Below are 27,487 nucleotides of genomic sequence, written 5' to 3' on the forward strand. Positions count from 1 at the left end.
GCTTTGGGGTGGTCTGTGTGGAATTTACAGATCTTAGACAATGCATTTCTGACTTGCTGCCTGGTAGCTGGGTTTCCCTTGGAAACTTGGGAGAAATTTCCATGCTAATGCCTACATTGAATTTGACACAGGATTTGCATCATTTGTGGAAATTGCTATGCTTGGCTGTACTTCTGTTCATATAATCCTAATTACATGCTTTGTTATGAATTGTTGTCAGTTATTAAATTCTTCAATTCTGATCTTCCTGGAAATGTTGAAATGCATTTTATTTTTGACCTAAGGAGACCTCTTGTTCTTATGGGGCATGATGAAACTTCATTTCCCATGTTCATTCATTTCTGTGCTTCTGTACACTACTGTACACACTCACACTCACCCAAGTGAGTGTGTCATCCTTAGATTGCCTTGCTCTCTCTTAGTATTGTTGCTTTTATCCCTCATGGACCTTTCAGTTTCCTCTGGGCTGAGAACATAAAGCCTTGTTCAGATTCTTCCATGATGTTCTTCTAGGGGATGCAAAGTAAGTTCTTTATTACCTTTACTTATTTTTTATTTAAAAAAAAATGCTGTCCCATACAGCCGTATAAATGCCTTGTCAGGAGACTGGTGGGCCAGAAATGGTCAGAAAAATCTACCAACCTGGTTAGATTTTAAGTGAGTTCTCCAGAACCACACCCACTGGCAGCTCTGGATTGTGTTTCAGTGCAGAGATCCCCTAATGGGGCATCCTCATGATGATGTTGGCAGGGGCAAACATCAGACCACAGTTAACATGGCCAGCTGGCCCATAGTAGTTCTTGGTGGAGATACTGGAGTATTTCTACCTTGTTCTCTCTAGCTGTTTTGGTATGTTTTCTCTAATATTCTAGCACTTTATCCCACTGCATGAAAAAGAGGAGAAATGTTTGTGTATCAGCTCATTAACTTGGGGAATAAGGCTTTAAACTAAGGTGGTGGGAGGGGAAAGCAACCTGTAGGTTGGGGCACAGACATTCCATGAGTGCCAAGGCAGACTCTTGGCAGTATTTTCAAGGGAGGGAAGATTAGGAGTGGGGTTGCCCCTTTCTCTGGCAGTGAGCGTGTGATCAGCTCAGCCCATCTCCTGTAATCATCACACCCTGACTGTACTGTGTTTTAGATTCTGTTCTACTTGTCTTTGATTTAGTGAGTCTGTTTTATTTTATTTTAGATTAAATACATAACTCCAGACAAGGATTGCCTTTTCCTGCAGCTGTGCTGGATATGGCTTTCTCCAGGAATTTGGGGTTTTATCTGTTTTTGGTGAATCCAGAGCACTTCCAGCCAGCATGTGGGCTGCACTGTTGTGTGTGGCAGTGACTCTTGTCCCCTGTATTTGTAGTGATACAGCGAAATGACACTGGAAGTCTGTAACAAGACTGTTTTTTGCTAAAAAGAAAGCTAACTTTGAATCTGTAATGTAGAGGCTCCTAGTGCCTTCCTTGGGGGAGCAGCATGTGATAGAGGTTCATTTCCAAGCCAGTCGTAACACTGTGACTTCCAGAAGTCCCAGCGAGTGTGAGATGGCCCGTGGTGAGGGCAGCATCGCTCTGCATGTGGAAGTTTGCACGTTTCCCTAGCCAGCAAGAGGAAGGAGCATAGATGCTTCTGGTTTGACGTTACAGCCTGAAAGGATAACTTGCATCCTGCTGAAAACCAAGTATGCACCTGTGCTTCTAGTTTGAAACTGGAAATGTTGTTTTGTTTTGTTGTACCTGATAGATTTTTCTGAAAGGGCCTGTTTCAAGGTAGTTGACCTGTATAATTTTACAAGATCACCTCTGTTAGTAATCGTCAGTGAACATCAAAAGTAACCACTTTAAACCCTGGGAAGATGGAATGCATATGACAAAGCAGGAGGTAAATCGGAAACATTTCAATGGAGGTGTGTCACTGTGGCACTCAGCGTTTAGTATGTGTGTGTCTTCTGGTGCTTTGGTTGCAAAGCTCATATAGTGCTGAGGTAGTTGAAAGCCCAGTATGTTGTAGTTATGAGGTGATGTATCTCTTACTGCATTTCCTCCTCTTGTATTTCCTGTTGGAAAGAGGAGAATGTTAGCTCAAATGGGATAAGACGGATGACAGGTTGGCCAGTGTCTGTAAATGTTTTTTATTTAAAAAAAGAATAATAATTAAAAAAAAAAAATCTCTGTTGCTGTTTGCTCGGTATGAATGTTGTTTCTGGAAGGAGGAAGGGTTAATAAAAATTGAAGCTATTTTTCTTTTCCCGGAATGGATACCTTCCTGTGCACAATCCTACATGTGGAGGAGGTAATGTTGGACAGGAAATAATTTCTTGTAGGGAGGAATGAACTGGGAGGAAGTTATGAGGAAAGCCGCACATGCCAGAAACACAACTGTCAGTGTGTGGAAGGTGGAGGAGAGACACACAGGTGCATTTCTAACATCAAGTAAAGCAGGGATGGTGGGTGGCACACAGGTGCTGACAGAGAATGGATAGTGTGCGCCAGTATCAAGTGCACACATGTTCTGCAACTTCTGTTACCTAAGTTATGTCAAACATAATTCTTCCCGTGGCTCAGGAATTAAATCTTAATGGGATTGAAATCAATGGCTCAGTTTACACTGACCTATGTGGTGCAATCGTTTTGTCTTAGGTGCACGCTTAGGTTTTCCTGTTCTGCCGGTAAGGGATAGCGTGAAAAGCTTGTGATCTCGTTATGTAAAGTACTGCAGCAGAAATTCTGGTGCTGTTTCGTAAGGAAAGCAAACTTCTCTGTTTCCACTAAGCTCTTTCTAAAAGGCTATGAGAATTTTTTTTCCCTCTTGTTTCTTTTAATACATCCTGATCATTAAGCTCTGGAGGAGAAGTGAAAACATCTTTTACTTCTCTCTCTATTTTTTTAATTGCACAGTAGTGAGACCCAGTGGTCCTCAGTGTGAGGAAGCCTCTGAGCTTAACCCAGTGCAAGGAGGACACTACACCTTTTAGTTTTTCTCGTGTATCTCATGTGAATTCTGATAGTTTTAATATTTGTATCAAGTATTTGCTTTATAAGATTACGTGTTCAAAGATGCTGAATGCAAAGCTTGCTTTACACAGGAGTTACAGATGTTCTGAGTGATAACTTTGTTTCTATAGCTGTTCCCTCTTTGTGGTGTAAACTGTGACTTTGCATTTTCCTATTGAACAACATCACCTGAAGTTGAAGCATTTTTGCCACTGTGAGTGACTTTCTCTTGAAGACAGTCTGATTAATTACAAAGTTGTGGGTTGGAATTGTCAAGGAATCAATACAAATATCAAAACTCTACCATGTCAGGACCTAGGAGGAATGTTTGTCATTCAGATTACTGGCAAGATGATTTCTACTGCAAGCAGGAAAGCTTTGTATGTCACTGCATGTGGGGTTTCAGTAATACTTTGTTTTTATGGCTACAGATATCTTGGTTAATTCTAGTGATTTCTAAATTAATGATTACCCACACATTCTCTTGCTTTAGTATTTCCTAGAGATTCAAAAAGGTTAATTTGGGAATACCATGAAGTAACAATGACCTGTGGTAACAACTGCTAGCAACTGGAAATGATGATAGAGCTGTTTTCAGTTAGAAATAATTGTTACCCTTCCATAAGGACTTGCTGCTTTTAGGTTTTGGTGCCTTTTGCAGAGGAGACACTTGCACTTTTTATGATATTGTGTCCCTTGCTTTTGTTTTCCAGAATATGACAAACTGGGCTTTCTCCTGAACCTGGACTCAAAATTGTAAGTAGAACAGTAGGACTCTCCTTTGTCTCTGTAGTTACACATATCTGTTGTAAGCAACTTTTAGGTCACCTGGGCGGTTGGCTCGCTGGACCGTACACTTCTACCTGGGACAGCCAAGTCCTGCAGCAACCTGGCAATTACAACTTTTCCTTACTCTAGGCTTTGCTGGCCAGCTTGGATCATGGTTCACTGTCATTAATTCCTTAATGACTGATCAAGAGGCTATAAATGTCCACCTGAAGCCATGGCTGTCAATCTGCTCTACTGTTAATCTTCCGAATAAGGAAAAATGTATTAAACATTTAAAAGCAGGAGGAATGTCAATCTGCAATTTACTGGGATGCTTACAAGTTTCTATTTCCTTTCCACTTGTTTCTTTAAAAATGAATACTAATATTGTTGTTTATAAACTGGAGTGGGAAGAAACTCAACACCAAGGCAGTGGCCATTTGCTATGTCAGAAGAACAACAAAGTGCTGAAGTTAATGAAGTAGTGAAATGCACTACTCATAGTGCTTTTTGCCATAATTCAGTCAAATTGAGACTGAACTTCTTAACACTAGGGGTCACTAGCGACTCTGTTTGAGGTCAATAGCCCTGCGGAATTTTTGGTGTTGGGAGTAAAAAGACTACTGAAAACCTTCTGCCTCTATTACTTAAAAGGGCACTGAGGCAACCTAGTGACTTTGACTTGAGGATGCTTCCCCTGTACAATATATCATGTTAATATAAAAACCATTCTTAATGTTTAGAAAGTTTCGTTGTACTTACAGGGTATAACATTGGAGTTCTGAGTTTAGTGTTGCTTAGCAGCTTGGGAGCTTCCATAATGAAATAAAAGCCTCGTAAGTGTGTTGGGAATTGCTCCTTGTAGGAAAGGAGAAAGTCTCCAGGTAGGAGCTTTTACAGAAGAAGCTGGTACATAAACTCAACTATAGTAATTTATCTGGCAAAAAGGCACTGCAGAAGAATGTGTATGAGAAAGAAGGAATATTGATTTATTTATGTATTTTTTTCCACTTCTCCCCTGAAGGCTCTGTATTTCATTCAGTGTGCAGGACGGATGGTGTTTACTGTATGAGTTAAGCCAGTGGATTACTAGGTGCCACCAAATGCCAAGATTTGCAGTCACTTTCTGACATCTGTGCTTGGCAAAAGGCTGCATGCTTTTATTATTATTAAATATTTATATTGTAGTAGTTCTTTGAGGCTGGCTATGTCCTAGAAACAAGAGTCTCATTCACTACAAATTCTGAATCATTCTTTGAGCAGATTCTATGTTTGCATAGAATTAAATGAGATTTCTACAGGAGGATCAGCACATAATCATGTAGTTAATTATAGACTGTATCTTACAGCATATTTAGTAGGCCCAACTGAAGGTTGCGTGGTCATTCATTATTCGGCAAATGCTTGGTTTAGTCACCTCAACGATTACTTTAAGTATGCCTTGGCATGTTACAAGTGTAGATTCACTTGTCTTGCGCTTGTGAAAAGCTCCTTTCTTGTAATCATTCGTGTGATTTGGGGGCCTTTCCCTTGCATTGTCGCCCTCATCCTTCTAAACCAACTTTCCTTACTCTGCTGGCATGCCATTTACTGGGCGAGATGGAAGCTAGTGACTGCTACCTCTGTCCTGGTTTCATCCTTCAAAAGCCATTTTCAAAGGTACTTTAGCAGTCTGGTGATTCGATGCTTCTAAACAGCCAGAGAAAAGCCCTCCTTGGGTGACAGTGGATCTTTTCACCTGTTGCCACAGTCAGCTCAAAACACTGGATGTTAAAATCTTAGCTGATGAGTGGTGGAGGAAGCATCCCAGGATTTGACTATTGCGGAAGAACCGCTCCCTCATAAAGTTTTGCAAATGTTAGGAGAAGTACTTGAGCTTACTGGAGTCATTCTTCACTTAAACGAAAAGATAGTGAGTATTATAATGTGTTAACTTGAGAGGGAAATAAATTTTTTTTAAAGGGTAGAAACAGGCAAAAAAAATTGCTACCATTCTCAATTAGGAGAGTGCCTATGAGATCAGTATGGTTGACCACAATAACATAATACTAACATAGTTAATATACTGTATTTGTATAATATATGGTATATATTTTGTATTGTGCAGTTTGTGAATCTTTAGGCAGTATTTAAGTGAAAGGAGGAATATTTTTTTCGGTGGACTCTGTGCTTTATTAGACATTTTGTGTACGGTGTATTTACAATATTATAGAGTAGATTTAGGAGGTGCAACAAAGTTTTATTTTTTTTATATTCATGATAATTTCAAACTTTAAGAAGAAAAGACAAAGAAATTGAGTCTTTGAGGGGAAAAAAAAAGGCAGAAATAACAACCTTCACCCTGCAAACTCACACGAAACTTGATCTAGACTTTGAAAAGACCGTAAAAATGGAGGGAGCTTGGGCTAGAGAAACACGCAGATTGGGTTACTTCTGTTTGTTGAAATTTCTTTACTTCAGAGCTTTAATAATGAAGAACTGAAACAGAGCCCCTTCCCCTCATTTTGTTTCTAGGGTGGAAGGTTGCTTTGAAACTGTTTGTGTCTATGTGTGGTACTTCACCATTAAGCACTGTTAAAATAAGCAATAAACGTGTTGGAATGCTGGACCTTCCCCATGCCTGCTGCTGTGGGATTTCTTTGTGCCCTGCTTCCCTTCCCATTTGTCTTTTTTTTTTTTATTCCTGTGATCCTGAGGGGAGAGGGAAAGAAAAGAAGTGAGGAGTCCCAGTGATCTCCCATCCTACCTAGGCAGAGTAAGAGTGTGTTTCACAGGCTAAACAGATGGATTCTTACCGTTACAAGCAAGAGCATCCTGATGCTTTTTCTGAAAGATTGTTTCAAGGCTTAGCGTACTTTATGGCATTGATATTTTCCTGGCAGTTGATTATTTATTTCTTTTTCATTTCAGGTTTTTCTTTGACTTTTAATTTGTGTCCTTCTATCTAATCTCTTCCAATCTGAACTAATTGTTTGAGCATTTCAAATATTTAAGAAAATGAGCCATAGCTGTTCACAGCGATTCAGTTACCAGGCTGTTTGTTGTTCATCCATCAAACCTCCCACATTTGGGTGGGATGTAACTGCCATCCTCGTTTTTTTGTTTTACTCTTCTTAGCTCATTTCAGGGTTGGTTTTTTTTTTTTTTTTTTTAAAAATTTTTGATCCTTGGAATTCTCATGAGAGTTTCTCACGTGAGTCTCCATTATCTAACTTTGAGATTCCTATGTTAGACACAACCTCAGCTGATGACCAAGATAACAACTGTAGAACTCTGAATTACTGGTTACTTGGATAAAACTGATTCATTGCTTGATTTGTTAAGTGCAAACAAAGTAAAAAACTTATGTTTGGTGCCTTTAAAAGGGCCAGTTTCATGAAGCTGGAAGTAATTATGAACCAAACCATGTGGGAAAAGAATGTAAAGCAAAAAATATGAATGGCTGGGCATTGTTGAGCAGTTTTGTACTATTTGCCCCAACAAGTTCAGTTTCGTAGGAAAGCAATGTTCATGGAAAAAGCAGTTTTACTGAGAGTGTAAGGGAAAACGGTGATAATGTATTTATAGAAAAGGTAGAAGTGTGCGGTAAATATGTGAAGTTTTGTTCTGTTTGGATGGGGGCGGGGGGGGGGGAAGTACTTAATATCAACAACAAAAATTCAAGCAGCAGATACCTAAGTTTGTGTGCTGTAGAATTGGTATGTCTGGACAACATTCTTGCAAGAATTTCTAAATAAGTAGCTGAGGACTTTTTGCACTGCTAGAGATTATTAATAAATCTTCAAACACTAGGGGTTCTCCATATTCTTGGCAGAAAGTTGATGTACAAATATTTTAAAAGCAAAAAGGAATGACTCATAAGCTTTTCAAGCCGTTTTTGATTCTGAGCACAATAACATGATGACCAATATAAGTTTCCACCAAAAAAAAAATGAGATTGTAGTACATACAGTTCCAATTAGCATGCATATTAAATGGGAAACACTTTTTGTTAGATGGGCTTGGTCTTCAAGTGAATGTCCATGAACGTGCCTGGTATATGTGAGATTTATTTCTTTCTCAATGTTTTCCTCTTAGGACTGGGTTTGCACATTTTGTGTCAGACTAGCTGTACAAAAACTGAGAAGTCTGTAAAGAAAAGGCTCAGTTCTTTTTTCCCCTCCATGTCTGTAAGGTGGAACACTTACTTTGCTTGTAGTTCTTCACCACAGTAGCATTAACCTAATTAAATGTGTGTTTGTTTGTCTTGCTGGAGTGGATCTGGTTCCAATTAGTTAACTTTACAAGTTGCTATTAACTGTTATTTGAGTAAAATTTTTACAGTTGTTGCATTCACAAAGGCTAAATTTGCTTCAGTAACAAAACCCAATTCAGCAATTATCTATAAGCTCATAAATGACACGAGGCCCTCCTGTTGCTTTATCCTTTATCCTTTATTGTGGGAGAAGAGCATATAAAAAAACCCACACTTTGTTATTCCTTCAGAAAGCTGTTCTAAAGCTCAGAGATAAATTACTGTAGTTTTGGCCAGGTTCTACACTGCTAAGCTTGTTAAGTTTCTGGTTACTGAATATCCTCCTACGAAGACCTACTTGCTTTCTGAATAACTTGTGCAAATTGAATGGATTGGGCTATCTAAGCATTGATCATTCCCAAAATGTCAGTTAAAGAGATTAGAAATACTGCATGAAGACCATTAAAGGAATTAGTCTCGTTCTAATTCTAATTGGTGGTCATCATTGTATTGTTGATCTTGGTTATCATAAACAACGTACCTGCACACATTGTGGAGGCAGGTGATTTATTGCTGCCTGTCCTGAATCAAAGAAGTTGTGAGCTTATTAAACTTATGGAAGAGTTGCCTTTGTTGGAAATCCCAAAGGCAGGTATGTGGTGACCAAGCATCAACTCTTCTGTACATGCCTGACTTGACATAGATGCCTTCTTGCAGGCCAGCACTGTTCCACCTCCAAAGAGAAATCTACTTCCGTTTGCTTCCCCTTCACAATGTTTTAGCGAGTCCTTATCTGATGGTTGAATGGAAATCAAGTGTATTCCAGCAAGGGAACATTATACTGTTTGTCAAGCCAGCCTCTGAATCATGTCACTTACTCTGAAGAATGCTTTTGCTATCATATCTAGATACAGCTTAGTTGCCAGCTCCTAATTTATGTTTTTTTTGTAGCTGGCTGTGAGGAGGTTTTGTAAATGGGATGTATGGGAAGATGTAGCTTACTTTACTCAATCTGTCTCTAAATTTGTTGTCTGTATTGCTGTAATGTGACCAGAAATGTCAAAGTTTTGCTGTCTGTATGTGCTGAGAATGCCATACATAAATTTTAAGAATATGTAGTAGATCATCAAGGCAGGAACAAACATGTACAGACTTCCTGCATGCTGAGGAAGGACAGTAAAACTAAGATATACTTTTAACAGCTGTGGTTATGATCTATTAGGTAAGAAAACAATATTTCATTTATGCTGAAAGAAAGCAGGAAGCCTTATTGCTGTGCTTGAGAAGAATTGCCTAGTAGAAGAGAGGATGTTGATCTGCCAGGTAGTGACATACTGTGAGACCATGATCCTTAGCTTTCTACAGAGAAGACAGAGGAAGTCTAGCTGAGAGAGACTGTTAAATATAATCCAGAGGTGTATTTTATTTCACTTGTTCTGTTCCCAGTCTTATGACTGGAAACCTGACAGTAAGTCTTGCTTGGTAGAAATCCCTTTATTTTACTTGTTTAAAGTTGTTCTAGGACTGAAGGACAAGATAAGTTTTGATTAGGTTGGTAAGTTTAGAATATGCTTTTTCGTTGAAGCAGCATTATGTTGCTGCTAGCATCCTTGACAGATCTGCCCTGGCGAAGTACTCTAAAGGACCCCAGGCTTGACAAGGGCTGATGGGAGAGCTGGTGTTATTTGGTGCCCATTGCAATGAACAAAGCACGATGAGGGCTGCTTTGCCGCAGGAATGTTACTTACAGCTCAGGCTGATGTGCCGTGTCAGGGACAGAGTCGTATAGCGGTTGTTGCTGTAAGATGTTTTTGAGGTTACGGATGGTTGAATTGAATTGTGAGGCACAGAGGAGCTTTTCCCTAGTTGTTTTTGAGAAAACCAGACAAATTAACTTTTTTGAAATACTTTGTACTCTTACATTGCACAGAAGCCCATGTGATTCTTTCTCAGCTCACAGCAGAAAAGAAAACAAGCAGAAATGCTGCTCCTGACACTAGCTGCAGCCCCAGCCCTGCTCTCAGCAGTGCCAGTCAGAACCACAAAAGGAGGGACAGAAAACTGACAGAGCATGTATGTGCTGTTTCGTCCTTGTCTGCCATGCAATCTGTTCCAGCTCGTTAAAGAAGGATAAACTGAAAAGCCAACAACTAAAATGTTTTTTATTTGCATTTCGAATGTCTTTGAATACTTCTGTTTGATTTCAGACCTTTTAATTCCTACTTAGAAATATCTTCCCCCGACTCTTTAAAAGGGTTAATCTTGAAGACATGGAAAATGTGAGCAGTGTCCTATACAGCTGCAAAACATTGAAAACATTGAGTGCCTTCCTCCTGCTCCTTTTCATCCTCTTAGTGACTTTTTTTTTTTTTTTTTAACACCATTGAAGGCAGAAATCCCCAAAGGTGGTTGTGTCATTTGACTGTTTGAGTCAGGGACTCTGATCTGTACAGTATTCAAAGCTGTATTTTATTGTCATGGAACTCAGGCTCAGGTGATTTTGTGAAGTGTTGCTATTTTGATGAATTAACAAGGAGGAGAGGATAGGATTTGTCCTGTTGAAAAGTGAAACCTGTTTCACTGCTCAGCCTTTGCACTCTCCTTTAGCTTGTACACCAAACATCTTAGAAAACCACTTCTCTCTCTCTTTTGGAGAGCCACAAATAACTTCCTTCTGATGTAGGACTGCTGTTCAGTGAAGTTAGGGGTGGTGTAAGATGAAGGAAGGTCTGGTTAATTGGGCTGTTCACAGTTCTTTGAGACAAACTTTATTCTGTTCTGTGACTCATCATGGTTACATATGCTGTTTGGATGTTGGTTGGATGGCCTTTTCAGACAAGCAGCTGCTCTTTGAAGTGAAAAAAAAAAAAGTTATCTTAGCAGAAGAGCATTCACTGGAACAATGTATGGAGTGAACAGAAGAGTTTTTTCATCTGGGTGGCTCTGCAGCTGTTTTTACTGTTAAGAGTTCTGGTTATTCTTAGTTATTTACCCTAAAGCAGTTGGGATTTTTATTAGTTTTGTGAGGGCACGTTCAGTCACAGTATCTGCAAGGGTTCCTCCAGGTCAGGGTTATGTTCTGTATTTACAGCAAGGTTTCTGGAGGAAACATTTTCCTCCCAATATGTAGCCTTCCTCCTCTTATACTTCAGTGTTGTACTTATTAGATTAATTGATGTCTGTTTGAATTCATGACATCTATCTCTAATATAGGTCAGTTAAGACAGCTGGGTTTTTTTTTTTTTTACTACTATTTCAGAAAAAAAGAGGGAGAAAAATTCAGAGCACTACGACTATATACAGCATTTTGTAAAACTGCTGTTAAACCACATTCCTCAATTGTGAGGTCACCTCAGCGTACCATCTAAAGCAATTTATTCACTGACTAGTGGGGTTTTTCCTCTCAATTTTAGTCCAGTCCAGGAAAAAAAAAAGAAATCTTTTGTCATATCCAGAGTCTTTTTCTTTGATTAGGAGGAGTTAAGTTGTTATTCCTTCCCAGGCTGTCCAGATTTTCCGAAGAAAAGTTTAAAGGGCAACCTTTATCACCCTTACCCCTGCAAAGTTACTGAAGATTTGTAAGATTTGTAAAGATTTGCTATCAGGTAACTGAGAGAGATTTTTCCAAGTGGGATTTATTCCCTTAAGGTTTGGTCTCTGCCAATCCCCTGTGCAATAGATCTGCTACTGCAACAGAAGAGCTTGAACTTCATTTGTGGGAAAACAAAAATGGCCAGACCAAAGATTCACCTGCCCCAATGTCTTATGTCAGAGTGCTCCCTAGAGTTGTTTAGTGAAGGAGAAAAAATACAGCAGTGTGAAGCAATCCTTCCTCCAGTGTTGCTCTCCAGCTTCTGAGGAGAGGAAGCTTTGGTATTTCTGAGTTGGGGATGCTGTTAGACTTCTTAATAGCTTTTGATCCCATCTGGCTTCTGTAACATACTGACATAAAGAAATCTACCTATTAACTGTATATCATATGAAAGAAATGCATCCTTCTGTCAGTGTTTTACTGTGTTTAGGATGATTTTCATTGATGTTCCAGTGATATAGGAAATAGTGAGTAATAAATCACTGTTCATCTTTTCCGTAGGATTCTGCTGTACTAGCGTGCTCTCGAACCTAGGTAAACACTGTCTCTTTGAGATGAAGTGTTCCATACCATGGCTGCTTTCTGCAATGAAATGAACTACGTTCTTCAGAAGGAAGATTTGATATTAAAACCTTAGTGTCTTTCTCATTTGATATTTAAAACTGCTAAGCACTGGATATTGACATTCAAGTCTCCTAAACTGTAGTATCCACAGATGTAAAACTATAATTTTGGCTATGATGCATCAGAAATTCTTAGTTAATCTTTTTTTCCCTACAGCTGTAGACTTTGGGGGAGTATGTTTGTTTTCAGGTTACTACTAGTCTGAGCAGGGGATTCCTGGATTCTAATTGAGTCGAGTTACTTATTCTCATCTGTTTAGCACTTCTTTGTCTCTCCTGGACGTACACTGCTGGATTCATTGCACTACAAACAGAAAAACACAGTTCCTGATCCAAAGAAAGCATTGCCCATTTGTAGATGTAACAGATGAGGGTTGGTGATGAAGACTTAAGGGTTACAGCAATAAAAGTATGACATTTTAATTTATCTTCTTGCATTCCTTCATTTGGCCAAAAATGGATGTGATAGGTGAGCGTTTTATTTCCCATTAGACTTCTAATTGCCTCATTTTTATGGCCAATGTGCCAACAGTGAGTTTTGAGAGGCATTTAAATAGAGAATCACAGCATTTAATTTTCTCAAGTATTGAGAATTACACATTCTAATATTAGGGAGCGCTACCATTTCTGACTTTGGGGAAATTGAGTTTATTTAGACGTTGTTTAGGCAATTCTTTCAGAAAGCTGTTCAGATCGGAATCCCAGCTGACTGCTGAGAGAGTTCTTATTGACTATGAGTGCGTCCTAACACATCCCATCGCCAAACAAGTGGCTGTCCTCAGGTCATCCTTGTCTCTTATCTGTAAAACCAGAATATTGATACTTGTTACTGAGGATGGAAACCAGTAATTTTGGGTCTAAGGAAACTAGAATAGATAAAAGTCCAATAATATACATTCAGGAATTATGCTGGTTATCAGCAAGTTGCTTCATCATCAAGTTACAAGTGTCTTTGCAAAGATTAATAAATAATCAAAAATTCAGGAAGCAGTCATCTTAATATTTTTTATTTTTGTTTTTCTTTCTTTGGTAAATAGCTGCCTTCTGTGAAAACAAATACATGCTTTTTGTTTAGTCTAACAATTGGTATTTCAGCCCCTTGTTTTCTCTTTTCCATGTTTCTTTCAAAACACAAACAAACCCTCAAATTGACTGTTTTCTACTCCTTATCTGTATCCATTTGAACACAATTCTACTTTTCCTCTGTGCTACTAGTCTTAAAGGTAAGACATAACAGAAACAGAAACTTTTTAAAACTGGGACAGTTTATAAAAAACAAAGGAGATTGGGGATATTGCTCAATTCTTGGAGGAGTGTGCAGCATGAGGTCACGTACAAAATGTGCTATGGACTTTTCTTGGATTTTATCTGCATCCTTTGAATCTTTTTTTTATACTCAGCGTTTAGTTTCTTTATTTACTTATTTCAAACAAACAAAAACATTCTAGCTTGAAAGCTCTTGGTTCTTTTGTCTGCAAGGATCCCAGTGCTTTTTTAGGAATTGATAAAATGTTATTAATTGAGAAGCTCCAAGCAGGGTTGTTGGATTTTGTGAACTATGAGAGATCATACAGTCCTTTCTGACAGAGAAATAACTTATAACTGTATTTCTTAAGATGTTTATGTATTTAACACTGCTGAGACTAAGCTGAAATTTCTCCTTCTGCCTAGTGGTCTAATTCCTAGTATGTCAAAGACCAACAATGGAGACCGATAAAGAATTAGGATCCTTGTGCCTTTTTTGTGGATGAAAACCTCTTTAGTGTGTTTGTGCAAAGATGCCATTTCACAAAGAGTGAATGGCATTGCCAGTGTTAGTGGGCCTCAGCTGTCAGTGCCCCGCTGCCTAGCATGCATTTCCCAAAGGGTAGCACTGGCTTCTCGTATCTTCGTTCAGGGCTATGGAGGTGGGTCATGCATTTTGGTGGAATGTCTTTAAAACTTTGTTTTTCTGAGCCAGTTTAACGTAACCTCATCTTCTTCAGCCAGTGTTTTTGAGTAGTCCAAATAAATAAATAAAAATATGTGTTGATTATCTTTGCTATTAAGAAATTAATTTCATGAGAAGCCGCAATTCTTGGTGGAGAAGCGAACAGGACATTTTTTTTTAGTGTGAATCATATCTTTTTAGAAAGAGGGATTTGAGCCATCTCTCCATGTATTCAGTCATACAACCTCCTTGAGAAATTTGCTTACATACTGTAGTAACATTTGAAAATATTTACATCTATTTAGCTGGCTATAGTGTGTGATAGATGCATTTCCTGCCTCTTTCAGTATAAGCATTCTGCTTTTCTTCTTTCTATGTCCTCACTCCTTTCTTTTGTTTGTTTAGTTTTTCCTCAGCTGGAACTAGAAAAATAGCAAATATCACATGATCAGGCCGTGTAATTCTTTGAACCAAAGTTTGGAAACTTCTGACAGAGCTGTAATCGGAGTTCCTTGAACTTCTGTCTCAGTGTTTCCTAACCTACGCTGCACTCCTGTTAAACATGGAGCTGCAGGCACGTACCAAGAGGAGGGTTCATCTTCTTTCCATAGTGTCTTGCACTCAAGGAGATTCTGCCTGTCAAAATGATGTGATGAACGTGACTCTAGTTATAAAGTAAGATGTGGAAATACATTTTTTCAGTCCCTTGCTGTTACTGGTGTATGGGAACTGGCTACTATATAGGTGAAGGTTGCTGTTATTAACAACTTCTCTTCCTCTGACTGAGTAGCAGTAACTGAAGGAGAGTAGAAGAGCTGCATCACCAGACCTGCTAAGGGTTTCCTCCCATGCCTTGAAGTGAACTGGTAGTATTTCTGTGAGGCTGTAATGAAGGGTAGAGTTGATGGGGCACTTACTTTCTCATCCTTCTCTTTAACAGAAGCCCTTGCCAGTTGGGAAGGGGAGGCTGGTTTGTGGTTTTGTTTCAGGGTTTTTCCCCTCTCAAATGAGGTTTGTTGCTTTGCGAGCTTATGAGATATTATGAAAAAGTGCATTGAGGACTGGAAGCTGTCTTTTTGTTAGACTATAAAGTGATGTATGAAACAAATACCATTCAAAGATCTGTGACCCTTTGATATTAACTAAAATATAAACAAATGTACACCTCAGCCACTCTGGTTGTGTCTTCATTAGAGTCTTCTTTGGAGGAGTCCTGCAATTTTGAAGCAAATCCTCTGTAATTGCTTCTTACTGTATGCTGTGAGTACACAAACTGGTTTTGAAATGTAGCCCTGGGCTTATTTCGGGGAAACTAAACTGAAAGCCATATTCCAGGAGTCTTTGAAATGCAGCAATATTTAACGGGAGGCATAAGAGTCCAAACTGAAACTTGATCTTTTGGCCAACACTGAGTAATGGATGTATGTGATGGATACATCTGGCCCACGGAATCTGACCAGAGTCCTATCTAAAATAAAATGACCTTAATCTCATGTGGTGGAGATACGGAATCTCAGCTTTAACTCTTTGATTTAGCAATCTGCCAAATTACTTGCTAATATTTCATTATTACTTCATAATGACCACTGGTTTATGTGCCTTTCATTTCATATTCTCATCACATCTCCTATTTGTTCTTCAGGTATCATGACATACACTTTGTAGAGCTGCTGTATAGATAGAAGACTCGGGTTATTTTGGACAAAAGAGAAAGAAACCCCAAGGCGAAGGGTCAACCTAGAGAGTGGGTTGCCAAAGAACTTACTTTCCTTGTCTCAGAAATGTATCAGTATGTATATTTTGTGTGCAAGAGTAACAGCAAGAGAAATCAGTCCTCAAAGAAGACTATCTTGAGCAGATTAAGTTTTTCCATTTTTACAATTCCAATTCCATGTGGAAGGGAAAGCAGCAAAATCTATCTCTTAAAGTAGATTTTGTAATATTCAATTACATGAGCTTAATTTCAGACTTTTTTTTTTAGTAGTCCAAACACTGAGTTTGTATTACTGATTTTTTTTAAAATGGATTTAGATTCCAGTCCTATGAGGATGACATGCTGTCCCTGATCAAGACATGATGAAGGAATTAACCATGGTGACGTTTTCATATTTGAGATTAAAAGAAGACACACGTGCCAAATGCAAGCAGAAGGAAAAATCTTGTTACTTTTTCTAAATCCTCTGAAAGCAGCTGGATTTTTAAGTTATCCAAATTGTGAAATTTTCTTAAGATTGATGTGCACGTAACAGCATAGAGAAGAGCAGAAGATCTTAAGAGTTCGGGATATGTGCTAGTCTTATAGGAGAAAAGTCAGGAAAAAAAAGTAAGTGTGTTTTCTTTTTAGTGGAAAAAGCCTATTACTTCCCTTTAACTTCACCCTCATCTAGGCACTTGTTTAAAAATTGCAGATGTTTACAGTTAGAGACTATGAATTGTTTCCTTCATTTATTTTGGATAAATTTATTGTCTTACTGGGTTTTTCCTGCACAAAATCTGAGCAAAATTTAAGGGTCTGCGGTGTCATCTAATTATAGCCTTTCAGCTGTCTCCAGTAGCTTCTTAACTACCTCAAGCCAACTGACGCTGTCATTGCAACTGAATCAGGAGCTGGAATAGATATGCTTGGACCCGGAAGATGTAGAGGAGATTTGCACCTTTGTGCCATAACAGTCACAACAGCCCTGGCTGGCTTACCGCAGCAGCTTTCTGTGTGACTGGGATGTCCCTGGTTTCCAGGCACAGTAATGCAGCTAGTGAGGTGAAGCTATTTACTAGTGAAGCACTAAGAAATGAATATTGTTTGGTCTGGTGCATAGTTCTTGACCCATCTGTTGGAAGCAGCATTCAGGATTGTAAAATGAGACTCAAACAAGCTCAAACGTGCCGTGCACTATGTTTTTGGAATTTGTCAGGCGGCATTTGCAGAATGTACTTTGAGTAATGGCACTTCTTCCATTTGGAAATAAGAAGCATAATCAAAGAAGTAGCAATACATGCAGCAATGTGCTAAGTACATTGTCATCAGATATGAAGGAATGCTTATTCGTACACCAGTTCTGCGTACTTTTTTTTTTGGTACAGAACTGTGTACCTACTGACAGCAGTGGGATTTTACAAGGCTGGATTAGTTTGAAAAATTTACAGTTCTCTTTGGGATGCTTCATGCAGGATGTTTTGCATTCTGAGATATGGAAGAGCAATCTCTGTGAATCTTGGAGGAAAAAAAAAACCAAAAAGCCAATTTATATATCTAAAATTGTGTTAGCTTTGATAGCTTTTTGAGGTAGCAGAATGGTAGACAGCAATCCTGTATCCAGCCTTACTCTAAATGTTTTGCTTTGAGTTACACCTAATGTAGGCTTATTTTGAGTATGATGACAGTGTGTACTGTGTAATCTGAAGACATCAAACAAATCAAATGTGTCACTAAGTCGATTTAAAACATAGAGTGCCCATTTCTAGTTTTCTGTAGCCTGCTGGCTCAGTATGTGGCTAGAGAAGGGAGATGAGCAAACTTTGAATGATACGAGATGGCAGCTACAACTGGCTTATGAGAATTGTTCTGCCTCTGGCAGTCTGGATCATGAACTTCATCACATCCGAGAAATGTTAACAGCTCGGCCCCTCGGGCTTTAGTGGCTCTCGGTATCTTTGTGGGTTTTGTAATTGACAGTTCCACCATCAGTACGCGGCCTGATCTGTATTCCGTGCGACTCAAATGCATGAGGGTTTCGGCCTACTATTCTTTAGCAGAAACACCATGATGGGCATCTGAGTGACATTTTAATTTGATAATGGAAGCGCCTTTAAATCAGAAAAGAGAAAAATGCTTGTGTTTGTGGCACAAGATATTGTGTGACCACTGAGGTCACTTGAGAAAGGCCTGCTGTTGAAACAGTTACATGAGTTTGCCAGTGATGACTCACCGCTGTGGTAGCTGCAGATAAATTCCTGTTGCTTTCTACTTGTTTTTGAAGATATGGTATTAGGGATTTCTGGATGTGGCTTAAACAGTAAAAATCCAGCAACACTTATATTTGCTTGGTATAGATTAACACTTCCCACACTACTTCCTGTCTGAAACGCTGTGAGCTCTACACCCTGCTGCCCCTTTTGTCTATGTCAGAAGGGGATATATTTCAGCACCATTTAAACCCTTGCATTTTGTCAGCAACTGGCCTTTCCTTCCTGTGCCTATTTCTGAAAAGATCCTAACTAACTGGAGTCAGAACACAAATCATCCAGTGCAAGTCTTTGGGATTCAGACTGCTAGATGTTCACATCTTAGATGCTTTCTCATCTCTCTTTGTAGAGATATGTGCTATAATACCACCTGTGGAAACCAAACTCATGGATTTGGGTGGTGCTAGACAGTGTTACGCCTGTATCTGTCTCTCCATATCTATAGCATATATTTAGAGGAGTTGAAACTTTACTGGTAATAATTGACAGTGTAAATAGTCAAATGTATTGTTCTGCCATCTTATATATGAGGAGTTGTGATAGTAAAATATTACATGTTTTCACCAAAACTCTGCAGGATATCTGTGGCAGAATCAGAAACAGGTCCATGTTCTTAAGCTTTTTCTGGTCCTTTTCATCTGCAAAGGTCCGAAGAAGTTAAACATTTACAGTGACTTTTTATTTTCACCAGTTTATTTCTGCTTCCAGCTGTTGAAGGTTTAGATTTTTATTCAGCGGAACTAATTGTATTCTTTAAGAACTATAGATTTAGGAGGTTTTGTACTGTATGTGGCTAATTGTAAAATTAACTGTTCATTTATTTGTCACCCGGTTGGAACTGGGTAGCGATCTCTTGGGAAGTGACCCCAGGACCAGTACGAGAAGTATAGTTACTACCAGTTCAGCATGGAGTTACTGTCATTCACATAGATAATTTTACCAGCCAGGGTTCTGTTTGCACCACTGCTCACAATCCCTCTAGGGCCCTGCCTGCAGCTCAGGGGTCTGCTCACTTGAAGTTCTCTGGATCTGCGCTTATTACGTTTAGCAGTCATTTGTTAGTTAACTGATACTGGTGATGGACGTGTTGGTGATGCGTGGAAAACAAAGCATGGTCGTGATAATAATGGGCTCTTCAGAATTATTTTTGTGGGTCTACTCTGTGGATTTGTACAGTCGTCTTCATTGGACTCCCACTGTTGTCATGTAGGAAAAAAATTTTCAATACTTGCCTACAGCTAATAAAATGATGTCGCGAATACAGTATTACTGATTGACTCTTTGCGGTAGGTAACACTTGCAACTTCCACTGAATGTCGAGCATGTAACTGTAAATGCTGGTTTTGTTTTGTTTGGTTTTTTTTAAGGAATATTAATAATTCTCATACTGTGACTGACATTAAGGTATCTGATGTTACTTTGAAAGCACAAGTAAGTTAATGTTCATAAAGTTTTTGTAAATGGATGGATGTAGAGATTTGGCAAGTGGTGAATAGGGACACAAATAAAATTAAATGTTTTTTCCAGGTCTCACACATCTATGGTAAAAATATGTACTGGACTTAAATGTCTTTTATTGAGTTATTAATATTGCTTCTGTAGAAAAACTAAATGAAAAAAAAAAAACCCAGTATTCTGAATTTGGCCCTGAAGTCTCTAGGCAAGCTGAATGAAGACACATCTCAACAGAACAGCAGCAATATTATCTGTTCCAAATGCTGAAAGCATGCATCCCTTGATAATAGCCTGTCAGAACTGCTTCTAAATAATGTGCTACGTAATACTTTTCTACAATTTTAACTTTGATCATACTTTAGAAAAATAGCCAAAGGAAAGTACTGTTCATGTTTTCTTGCTTTTGAAAGGTTGAAGTCTAAAGTGATGTCTTGATATTTTTATTCCATGAACTTTACCTTCCTAGGTATGAAAATCTTTCAGCAAAAGTAGTGGTTTAATGGTATTTCAGATATCTTTAACCCTGTCCTTTGTTGTTCCCCTGTGATGCTATATTGCAACAAATGAATATCTGTGTTTCCCATTGTTCCTCACAGCTGTTTTTGAGAAAAGCTATAGGGCAAAAAAATAACTGTATGATTGCAAAAGCCAGTTCATAGCCAGGAGAGTCCTGACTACTTATTTTTTTTTACAGGCCTCCAGAATTGGCATCAAAGTATGCAAATTTCTCTGAGGGAGTGTGCAGGCCTGGTTATGCATCAGCGCTCATGACTGTCATCTTTCCAAAGTAAGTCATTACTTTACTGGGTGTTTTTTTTTTCCCTCTTCGCCTGATGACTTTGCATCCCTCAAGGTGGGTGATCTGCAGAGATTGTCTTGAAAAGTGTTGTTACTTTGTCACTGGATTGGTTGAAGGGGAGACCAGTGTTGAAATTCTGGGCTATTTGAGTGGTCAGTGGCAATGGCTTAATTGATTTTAGTCTGACTGGGAGCCTGCTCAAAGAGTGGAGTTCTGTGTGTTGAATAATAAAACAAATTATATTGTCCGTGCATGATGCAGATGTGTGGTCTACTGCAGTGATCTGTTTGACAAAAGAGGCTGTGAACTTTTTAATACAGCTGATACTTTCCTAAAAGATATATCTCATTTCTTTTGAGGAGGGAGTTTCCATAACTAGCACTTACAGAGGATAGGTTGGGTGACCACGGATTTCAGGCCAAGCCTGAAACTGGTGGTATCTTCTTTCTTTGTTTTTATTGGCAAACGTGGTATCCGCAAACTTTAAAAATTAAAAATAAAAATCTGACATTGCCTTGTAACCAGCAGATACTACAGTCAGGCCTTAAAAACAGAACAAACACTTAAGTGTTGAGACTATTTCCCCATCACCAGTGTAAACCAAACAATTATCAGTATTATCTTCCGTGTGAATTTTGGAACTCTGGTTAGAATATAAATAAATACTAGAAGTGAAGGTGGATGCATAATTGTCCTCTTCTTTTAAGAACTTTCTGAGTGCTTTTAAATCTATTGTTGTGTGCATATTAGATAGGAAGAGGAATATAAGCTAATATAACTGTGGTAAGATATCTGAAGCTAAAATTTTCCTTTCTTTATACAGCTGAAACCTAACTGCGCTTTCCAAGGCATGGCTGTTGTTACATATTGATTCTGCAGAGATAAATTATATACAGGGAAGAAAGAAAACTGCTTAGTACAGTTATTAAGGCCAGAAAAATACCATTAATGTCCCTTATCCTGATTTGTTTCATGATACAGAACATGATTTTTTTTCTTCCAGTAAATTCATCATGGATCACAGGCTGGTTAGCTTGATTTAAAAATTTCAATTGGTGGATGATCTGGTAATGATGTGCTACGCTATTCCTATGGATAAATTTATTGTAGCAAAAATATTAGTCTTATTTTAATTTTAAATTTATTTAAGACTTTGGCTTCAAGAATGAGGTTTTTTTTGCCTGCTAGAATCTGAAGTGTTGTTTATTCTCTCCCTTAGTAGGTATTTACAGATTGCTGTTCAGTCACCTTCTCACAGTAGCTAACTGCCGTGAACTAATACCGTGCAAAGAGGCAGCAGCTTGTCTCTAGTCTAACTAGGTGCTTGTTCTCTTGTTCATACATTAAAAAATCATATTCATAGTTGAAAAGACAACATCTCGTTGGGGATGTTCAGTTGCTTCTCTAACATGAACCCTAAACCTTACTAAGGTTGACACTTTTAAATTTAATTCGGTGTCGGACATTTCATTATTTTACCAAGGATTGATGTAAGGACGGCTGACCAGTAGTTCTGCAAAGAATTCCATGCTACCCTTAGGATTCTTTCTCTTCTGAAACTTCTCTCTTACTCAAAGAACTGTGCAAAGTTAATATTACCAAGCCAGGTATCATCATTTTATGTATTTAGAACTCTTAAAGCTAAATTAGCTTGCCTGTTGATTTAAGAATTTGAGCTGCATTATTTCTTTTATTCTAGCTTTTATTTTCAGTTGCTCGTATCATTAGGAAGACATCAGCTCTGCGACTAACATTTTTCAGGCTTGGTCTGTGCTATAAAATATGTGGTTTTGTTGGGGTTTTTTTACTATTTGGATAAAGTTGGTTTGGCTCTTTCCAAGCATGAATAAAATGAATAAATGTTTTCCCGTTCTAAAGGTTCCTGACTTTTTAGTGCAATTTTAAATGTAAATAGGCAAAATATGATGGAAATAGTTGAGATAGAATAAATATTTTTCAGAGGATGTAACTCTTCTTGCTAAGTGCTTCTTTAATCGTAAAAATGTGAGTTCAGACTTTACCAAGCATAAGCAAGTGCTAGAGGGATTAAAGAGCAATGCCCTGAGAAATTTCAAAATGTGGTTGCTGGTAAGGAAAGACTAAATAGTTTTGTTTGGTTGGGTTTTTTTTATTATTAGGTCCTTAGTTGATCAGTTCTCATTCTAGTAATGCTTGATGCCTCCAATAATCCTAGTTGGAAAAAATCCTAAGTTAAGTGTGCAGATGTTTATTGGAGAGTACTAAATAAAGGATTGGTTACTTTTCAAGAACAATTTGGATTGCCTGATTTACATGGCCACAGTCCAGCAAAATATATGTTAATACATACAATATGAACTAAGACATCTGGGAGGAACAAATGCAGATTATACCTTCAAGACAGAAAAACTCTGTCTTGGAAACAGACCCAGAGAAAGCTTCATGTAATCTCAACAAAATATCATAGCTGAAGTGCTATTTCAGGTTCATATGTACACACGTAAGTTGAGAAATTCTGTGTGTAGCACTGATTTAAAATTAAAAACCCAAAAACCCCAAAACCCCCACAGCCCAAGACTTCTACTGTTTTCAGTTTCGATGGTGAAAGTTCAAGAAAGGAGGGGAAATAAGAGATTGAAGGAAAGCCACAAAAACGAACAAGGACTGGCTTTAAACAGTAAAGTAAACAAGGCTCCTAGAAATAAGTCATCTTTCTGAAGCAGGAGCTGTATCCAAATGAGGAGGATAGGAAAGAGCATTAACTTTGGCAAGTTAAATATAAACCATAATGAAGTAGGCCAAAAAAATGTTGAACAGCAACTTTATAAAGGCATTAAAAAAAAAAAAAAATCAAGCTTTTTGTCTGTCAAAAGTAGAAAGCCTGCCAGAGATGCCGATGGGCTGACAGGTGATCATAATATTACACGTGAGCCAAGAGAAGGTAAAGCCGTAGCAGAGAAGTGATTTGCGTTGCTATTCATGGGAGCACGGTTCCCATGTGGAGCCTTGCTTCCCAGGGGTCAGGCTGGGGGAAGCTGACGGAAGGCTGACGTTTTGGACCACATCGGTACAATGGATTGCTAGGAAAGCTCTCACTTTGTGAAGAGCTCTGTGGTGAAGTTGCCGAGTTACACACAGTTGTGTATAATCACCGCTTAAATTGGCGTTAGAATGGAGGAATGAAAAGCAGTAAACTTGTCAGGCTTTTCAAGAGGGTCCCATGGAGCGTTTGGGAAACTGGAAGCTAACAGTGAGCCTGGTTTCTGTATTAGGCACCTTGGTAGCAACTATAAAAAAGAACAGATTTAGTGTTTGTTCATAGGAATAAAGGTGATGATAGAGAGGAGTCGTGTTGTCTTCTGCAGCAGGAAGTCCTGCCCTGTAAATCTGCTCATGTTGTTTGAATAACTGGATGAGCATTGGATAAAGGTGATTTAACTAATACGTCTGGATTTAAAAAATTAAATAAAATAAAAAAAAACAACCCCCAAAAAACCAAACAAAAAAACCCAACTAAAACAAAAACTCAACTGAAAAAAAACCCAAACACTTGATGTTTCAAGGACTTGTGGGAAATTAAAGTGGTGTAATCCTGTAGTGGCTAGGTGGTGACTATGTAAAGATTGGAAACTATGTGGAAAAAAATAAGATTGAACAACATAGGGAAATTACCCTAGAGTCTTCTCAAGACTGTATGCTAGGATCTCTGCTATTCCAGGTGCTCATAAGCTATCATTAAGCTGTCTGTAGTGGAAGATGAATAATAAGATGTCGACACATTTTTCCAGGTAGCAGGACCAAAAGCTGACTGTGAGGAATGTCAGAGGGATCTCACAGCACTAAGCGGTGGGACAACAAAACAGCAAATTCTGTTCTGATAGATATAAGGTAGTGTTTGTTCAAATGATTGATCTGACAGCGTATACCTAATGATGGACTTAGTTATACCTTGCAAATCAGGAAAGAGATCTTTTAATTACTGTGGGTGGTTCTGTGAGTTGCAGACCAGCAAAGGTTAAAACACTGTGAACATACTAGGAGACAAATGCAAAAAACCCAAGAATATGTTGTGACACCGTATAAATACCCCTTGTGCCTCTATCTTCAATAACACATCTAATTCTCTTCAACTAATTTTGAAACAGATCTAGAAGCATTAGGTATATGTGGTGGTAATAAAGACTAAACAAAACCATGGAGCAAGCAGAGGGTTTTCACAAATGTGTGTAACATAGTGAATGGCATGGAGTAGATGTTCAGGTGATCGCTTCTCTCAGTACAAGATTCAGAGGTATAAAATGTAAATATTGTGCACTGGGTTTAAAATAAACAAAGGGAAGTGCTATTTCATGCTATTTCCAGTTAAATTTCTCTAAGAATGAGTTAAGTAGTGGGCAAAAGATTTGAAAAAGATTGACAGTTAGGCTGTAAGACAGGAGACTGGAAACCTAAATGGATGTTGAGGGCAGAGGGTAGCTTTATATATTCCCTGTTTCTTAGACTTTTTACCGAAATGTTGGCCAACGGCATCAAGTATTGGGCAAAACAGACGTTTGGTCTAATCCACTGTGCCTATGCCTGTGTTGTTTTTTTTTTTGTTGTTGTCTGGTTCTTGATTTTTTAATTATTATTCCTTAAAGGCAGACTGATGTGGCTTCAGAAAAACATGCTGCTGTCTGAATCATGACAGTGGCTCCCCACCAAGAGAAATGGATGCCTGATCTCAGCACTCAGATCTCAGTACTGCATCTCAGCATAGGAGCTGGCTGGCTGAGCTGCATCTGCTGCTCCCTGTAATTGAAGAAGTTATCTAATTTTTTCACTTTCCAGGACAATACGATTCTGCCTCTTGCAAATCTTCCAACAGTAAATAATGACTCAAAGTGCCTGAAGTAAGGTTACTGGTTTTGGAATGGTACAAAGAAAATGACAAGTCTCTTTGGTAAAATGGCATCAGTAGGTCAGTGAATTAGACTACTATGTTCAGTGAATTAGACTATTTTTAGTAGGTCTGAGGTCACCTACAAGTCTGGAGCTAATGCTTTGACCTTTTTGTAGAAGGCACTAACTTGTGTTTGCAGTGGTAATAGTGCAGTCTCCTGCATGTCTGGCCTTACTGTGGAAACGATGCTGCCTGTGTACAGTTCTTTCTATGCCCTATTCTTTATCAAATGAGAAAGGAGACCTCTGCCCACAGCTTGTGGCTGACATGCCAGCCCGGGACAGTCCAGCTACTGACAATTTTCCAACCACAAGCTCTTGTAAGTTGGCAGCTAGTACTAGAAATTAGATGAGGTGGTAAATAGAGAGGGAATGTCTGCAGCCTTGTGAATCTGTATTTGGTAAGAGAACATGGGAGAGGAGTATTTAAAGAAAGATAAAGAGTATCTGAAAGGATTTAAGAATAAGGAGGAAAGGGGAAGTTCGATATACAACAGATCTGTAGGTGTTGTGACCAAAATAGTGAATTTAACATTTGTGGTACAAAGATATATAAGACTATTTTTAGCACCAAGGATATGATAATAAACATCCCTTTCTAGTCAATGGGTGCTAAGAAATAATCTTATATGAATCACAAACTTATTTAAGTTAGTTCAGAAACAAAATTGTTTAGATTTATTTGATTATTCTAGTGCAACCTTTCTATTGATTAACAATTGGCATTTTCTTCACAGTTGTCTTTTTGTTGTTGTTGTTATTTTTCAATGCCACAGCCTGCTGTCCACTCTGAGGAAAAACAGGTCTCCTGTAAACTCTCCTGGGTTTATATTTTAATGCTGAATTGTTTCTCAGTACATAAAGTTCAAAATTTTTTAAGCTTTCATATCAGTGGAGAATGTGTGACAGTTTTATGCTGGCCATGGAAATTTCAGTGGCTTTTTCTCAAGTTATTCTTCTGTGGGTTTTCTCTGATCCTTAGTTCCCCCTTGACAGACTCCTGTGCATTTCTCCGTTTGCACAGCCCAGTTGTGTATGGCTGGGACAGCTCCAAAAGGCCTTTCTCTAGAATGTGCAGGGTAGACTCCTGTCTTGTTGATGCCAGATCTTGGCAAAACTTTCTTTGCCATTGATGTCTTGCAGGTATAGTTTATGCAGATTTCATACTTTCAGGAAAAAAAAAAAACAAACAACATTCTTACATGCATTCTTACACGCAAATGGGGGATCAGGGCTTTTGGTGGAAACGGAGCTTTAGCAAGAGCTTTAGTAGGAGTCGGCATAATTTAAAAATGTGGTCTCCTCATCCCAAATACTTCCCCGTTTGTTTCCATATCCCCTTCCAGTAGCTGTGCCTCTTATAATAAGCACACAAGAGCATCTTTCCTGTTTTGTTACTTAGATATTCAGAAAAAAAATATTTTTAAAAGAGAATTTTTAACCCTCTGCTTGGAACTGACTTTATTCATGTCTGGCTGTGTCAGTGCCTGATGAATTGCTGCCATACCCAGCATGGGCTTGTGCTGAAGTGACAGAGCCTGAGCTGGGTGCTTGGAGCCTGTCAGCGCAGGTGAGGCTGCTTCCTTTGTGATGAACTATTTAAGGCGAGCAGAGGAAGCCAAAGGATGGCAGCTTCACATGGTTCATGAGAACTCACTGAAGAAATAGACTGGATAATTAGTTTGCCACTGAGGAATTCAAAACTGTTCCCTGGCTGTAGTGTGATCTGTCCGCAGTACATTTTGCGATCTCTTCAGATGCTGTGGGTAGTATCTCTTAATTTTTTAAGATACATGAAATTGTGTATATATATGCTGAATCGGTTATTGATAGTAGGGATTTTTTTTTGTCTTCTAAATATATGTATAATGTACATCTCATTTGAAATACACTGTAGAGGTTAATTTTGTTAATTTGAACTGTGAAAGCAGCTTGTGTCCAGTGAGAGAGGTGGACACTTCTTGAGGCTCCTACTGAAGTCAGAGTCCCTGTGTCCCCGATGCTGCTGTGAGAAATGCTTTCTGCTTTCCTTCAAAATGAGATTACCCCTCTTCTAGGAACAGGGAGTACTCAAAGCCCTGTCCCTTCTGTAAGTCTTTTGCTCTGTGCTTGTGCATTTAGGAATGCTGTACCATGATGGCGGAGATTGTTTCAGAGCTCAAAGTTACATTTGGTGTCTCAGTAACTGCTGTAATCACAGCTCTGTAAGG

The 27,487-nt window shown here is 38.6% G+C and overlaps 1 protein-coding gene across 10 annotated transcripts in view; it reads left to right on the forward strand.

Annotated features, from left to right (window-relative positions):
• ST3GAL3 (ST3 beta-galactoside alpha-2,3-sialyltransferase 3) overlaps positions 1–27,487 on the forward strand; it is a 181,821-nt gene that overhangs the window by 49,963 nt on the left and 104,371 nt on the right. For all 10 annotated transcript variants that reach the window (XR_015259235.1, XM_086753784.1, XM_086753779.1 and 7 more), the window contains 2 exons: positions 3,707–3,749; positions 20,253–20,345. Coding sequence is in view for 9 of the 10 variants with exons in the window: in XM_086753784.1 (XP_086609910.1) it covers positions 3,707–3,749; positions 20,253–20,345 (136 nt within the window). In the remaining variant the exon portion in view is untranslated. The remainder of the gene's footprint in view (positions 1–3,706; positions 3,750–20,252; positions 20,346–27,487) is intronic.

Source organism: Chlamydotis macqueenii, chromosome 8 (assembly GCF_036417535.1).
Source record: "Chlamydotis macqueenii isolate bChlMac1 chromosome 8, bChlMac1.mat, whole genome shotgun sequence".
Taxonomy (NCBI): domain Eukaryota; kingdom Metazoa; phylum Chordata; class Aves; order Otidiformes; family Otididae; genus Chlamydotis; species Chlamydotis macqueenii.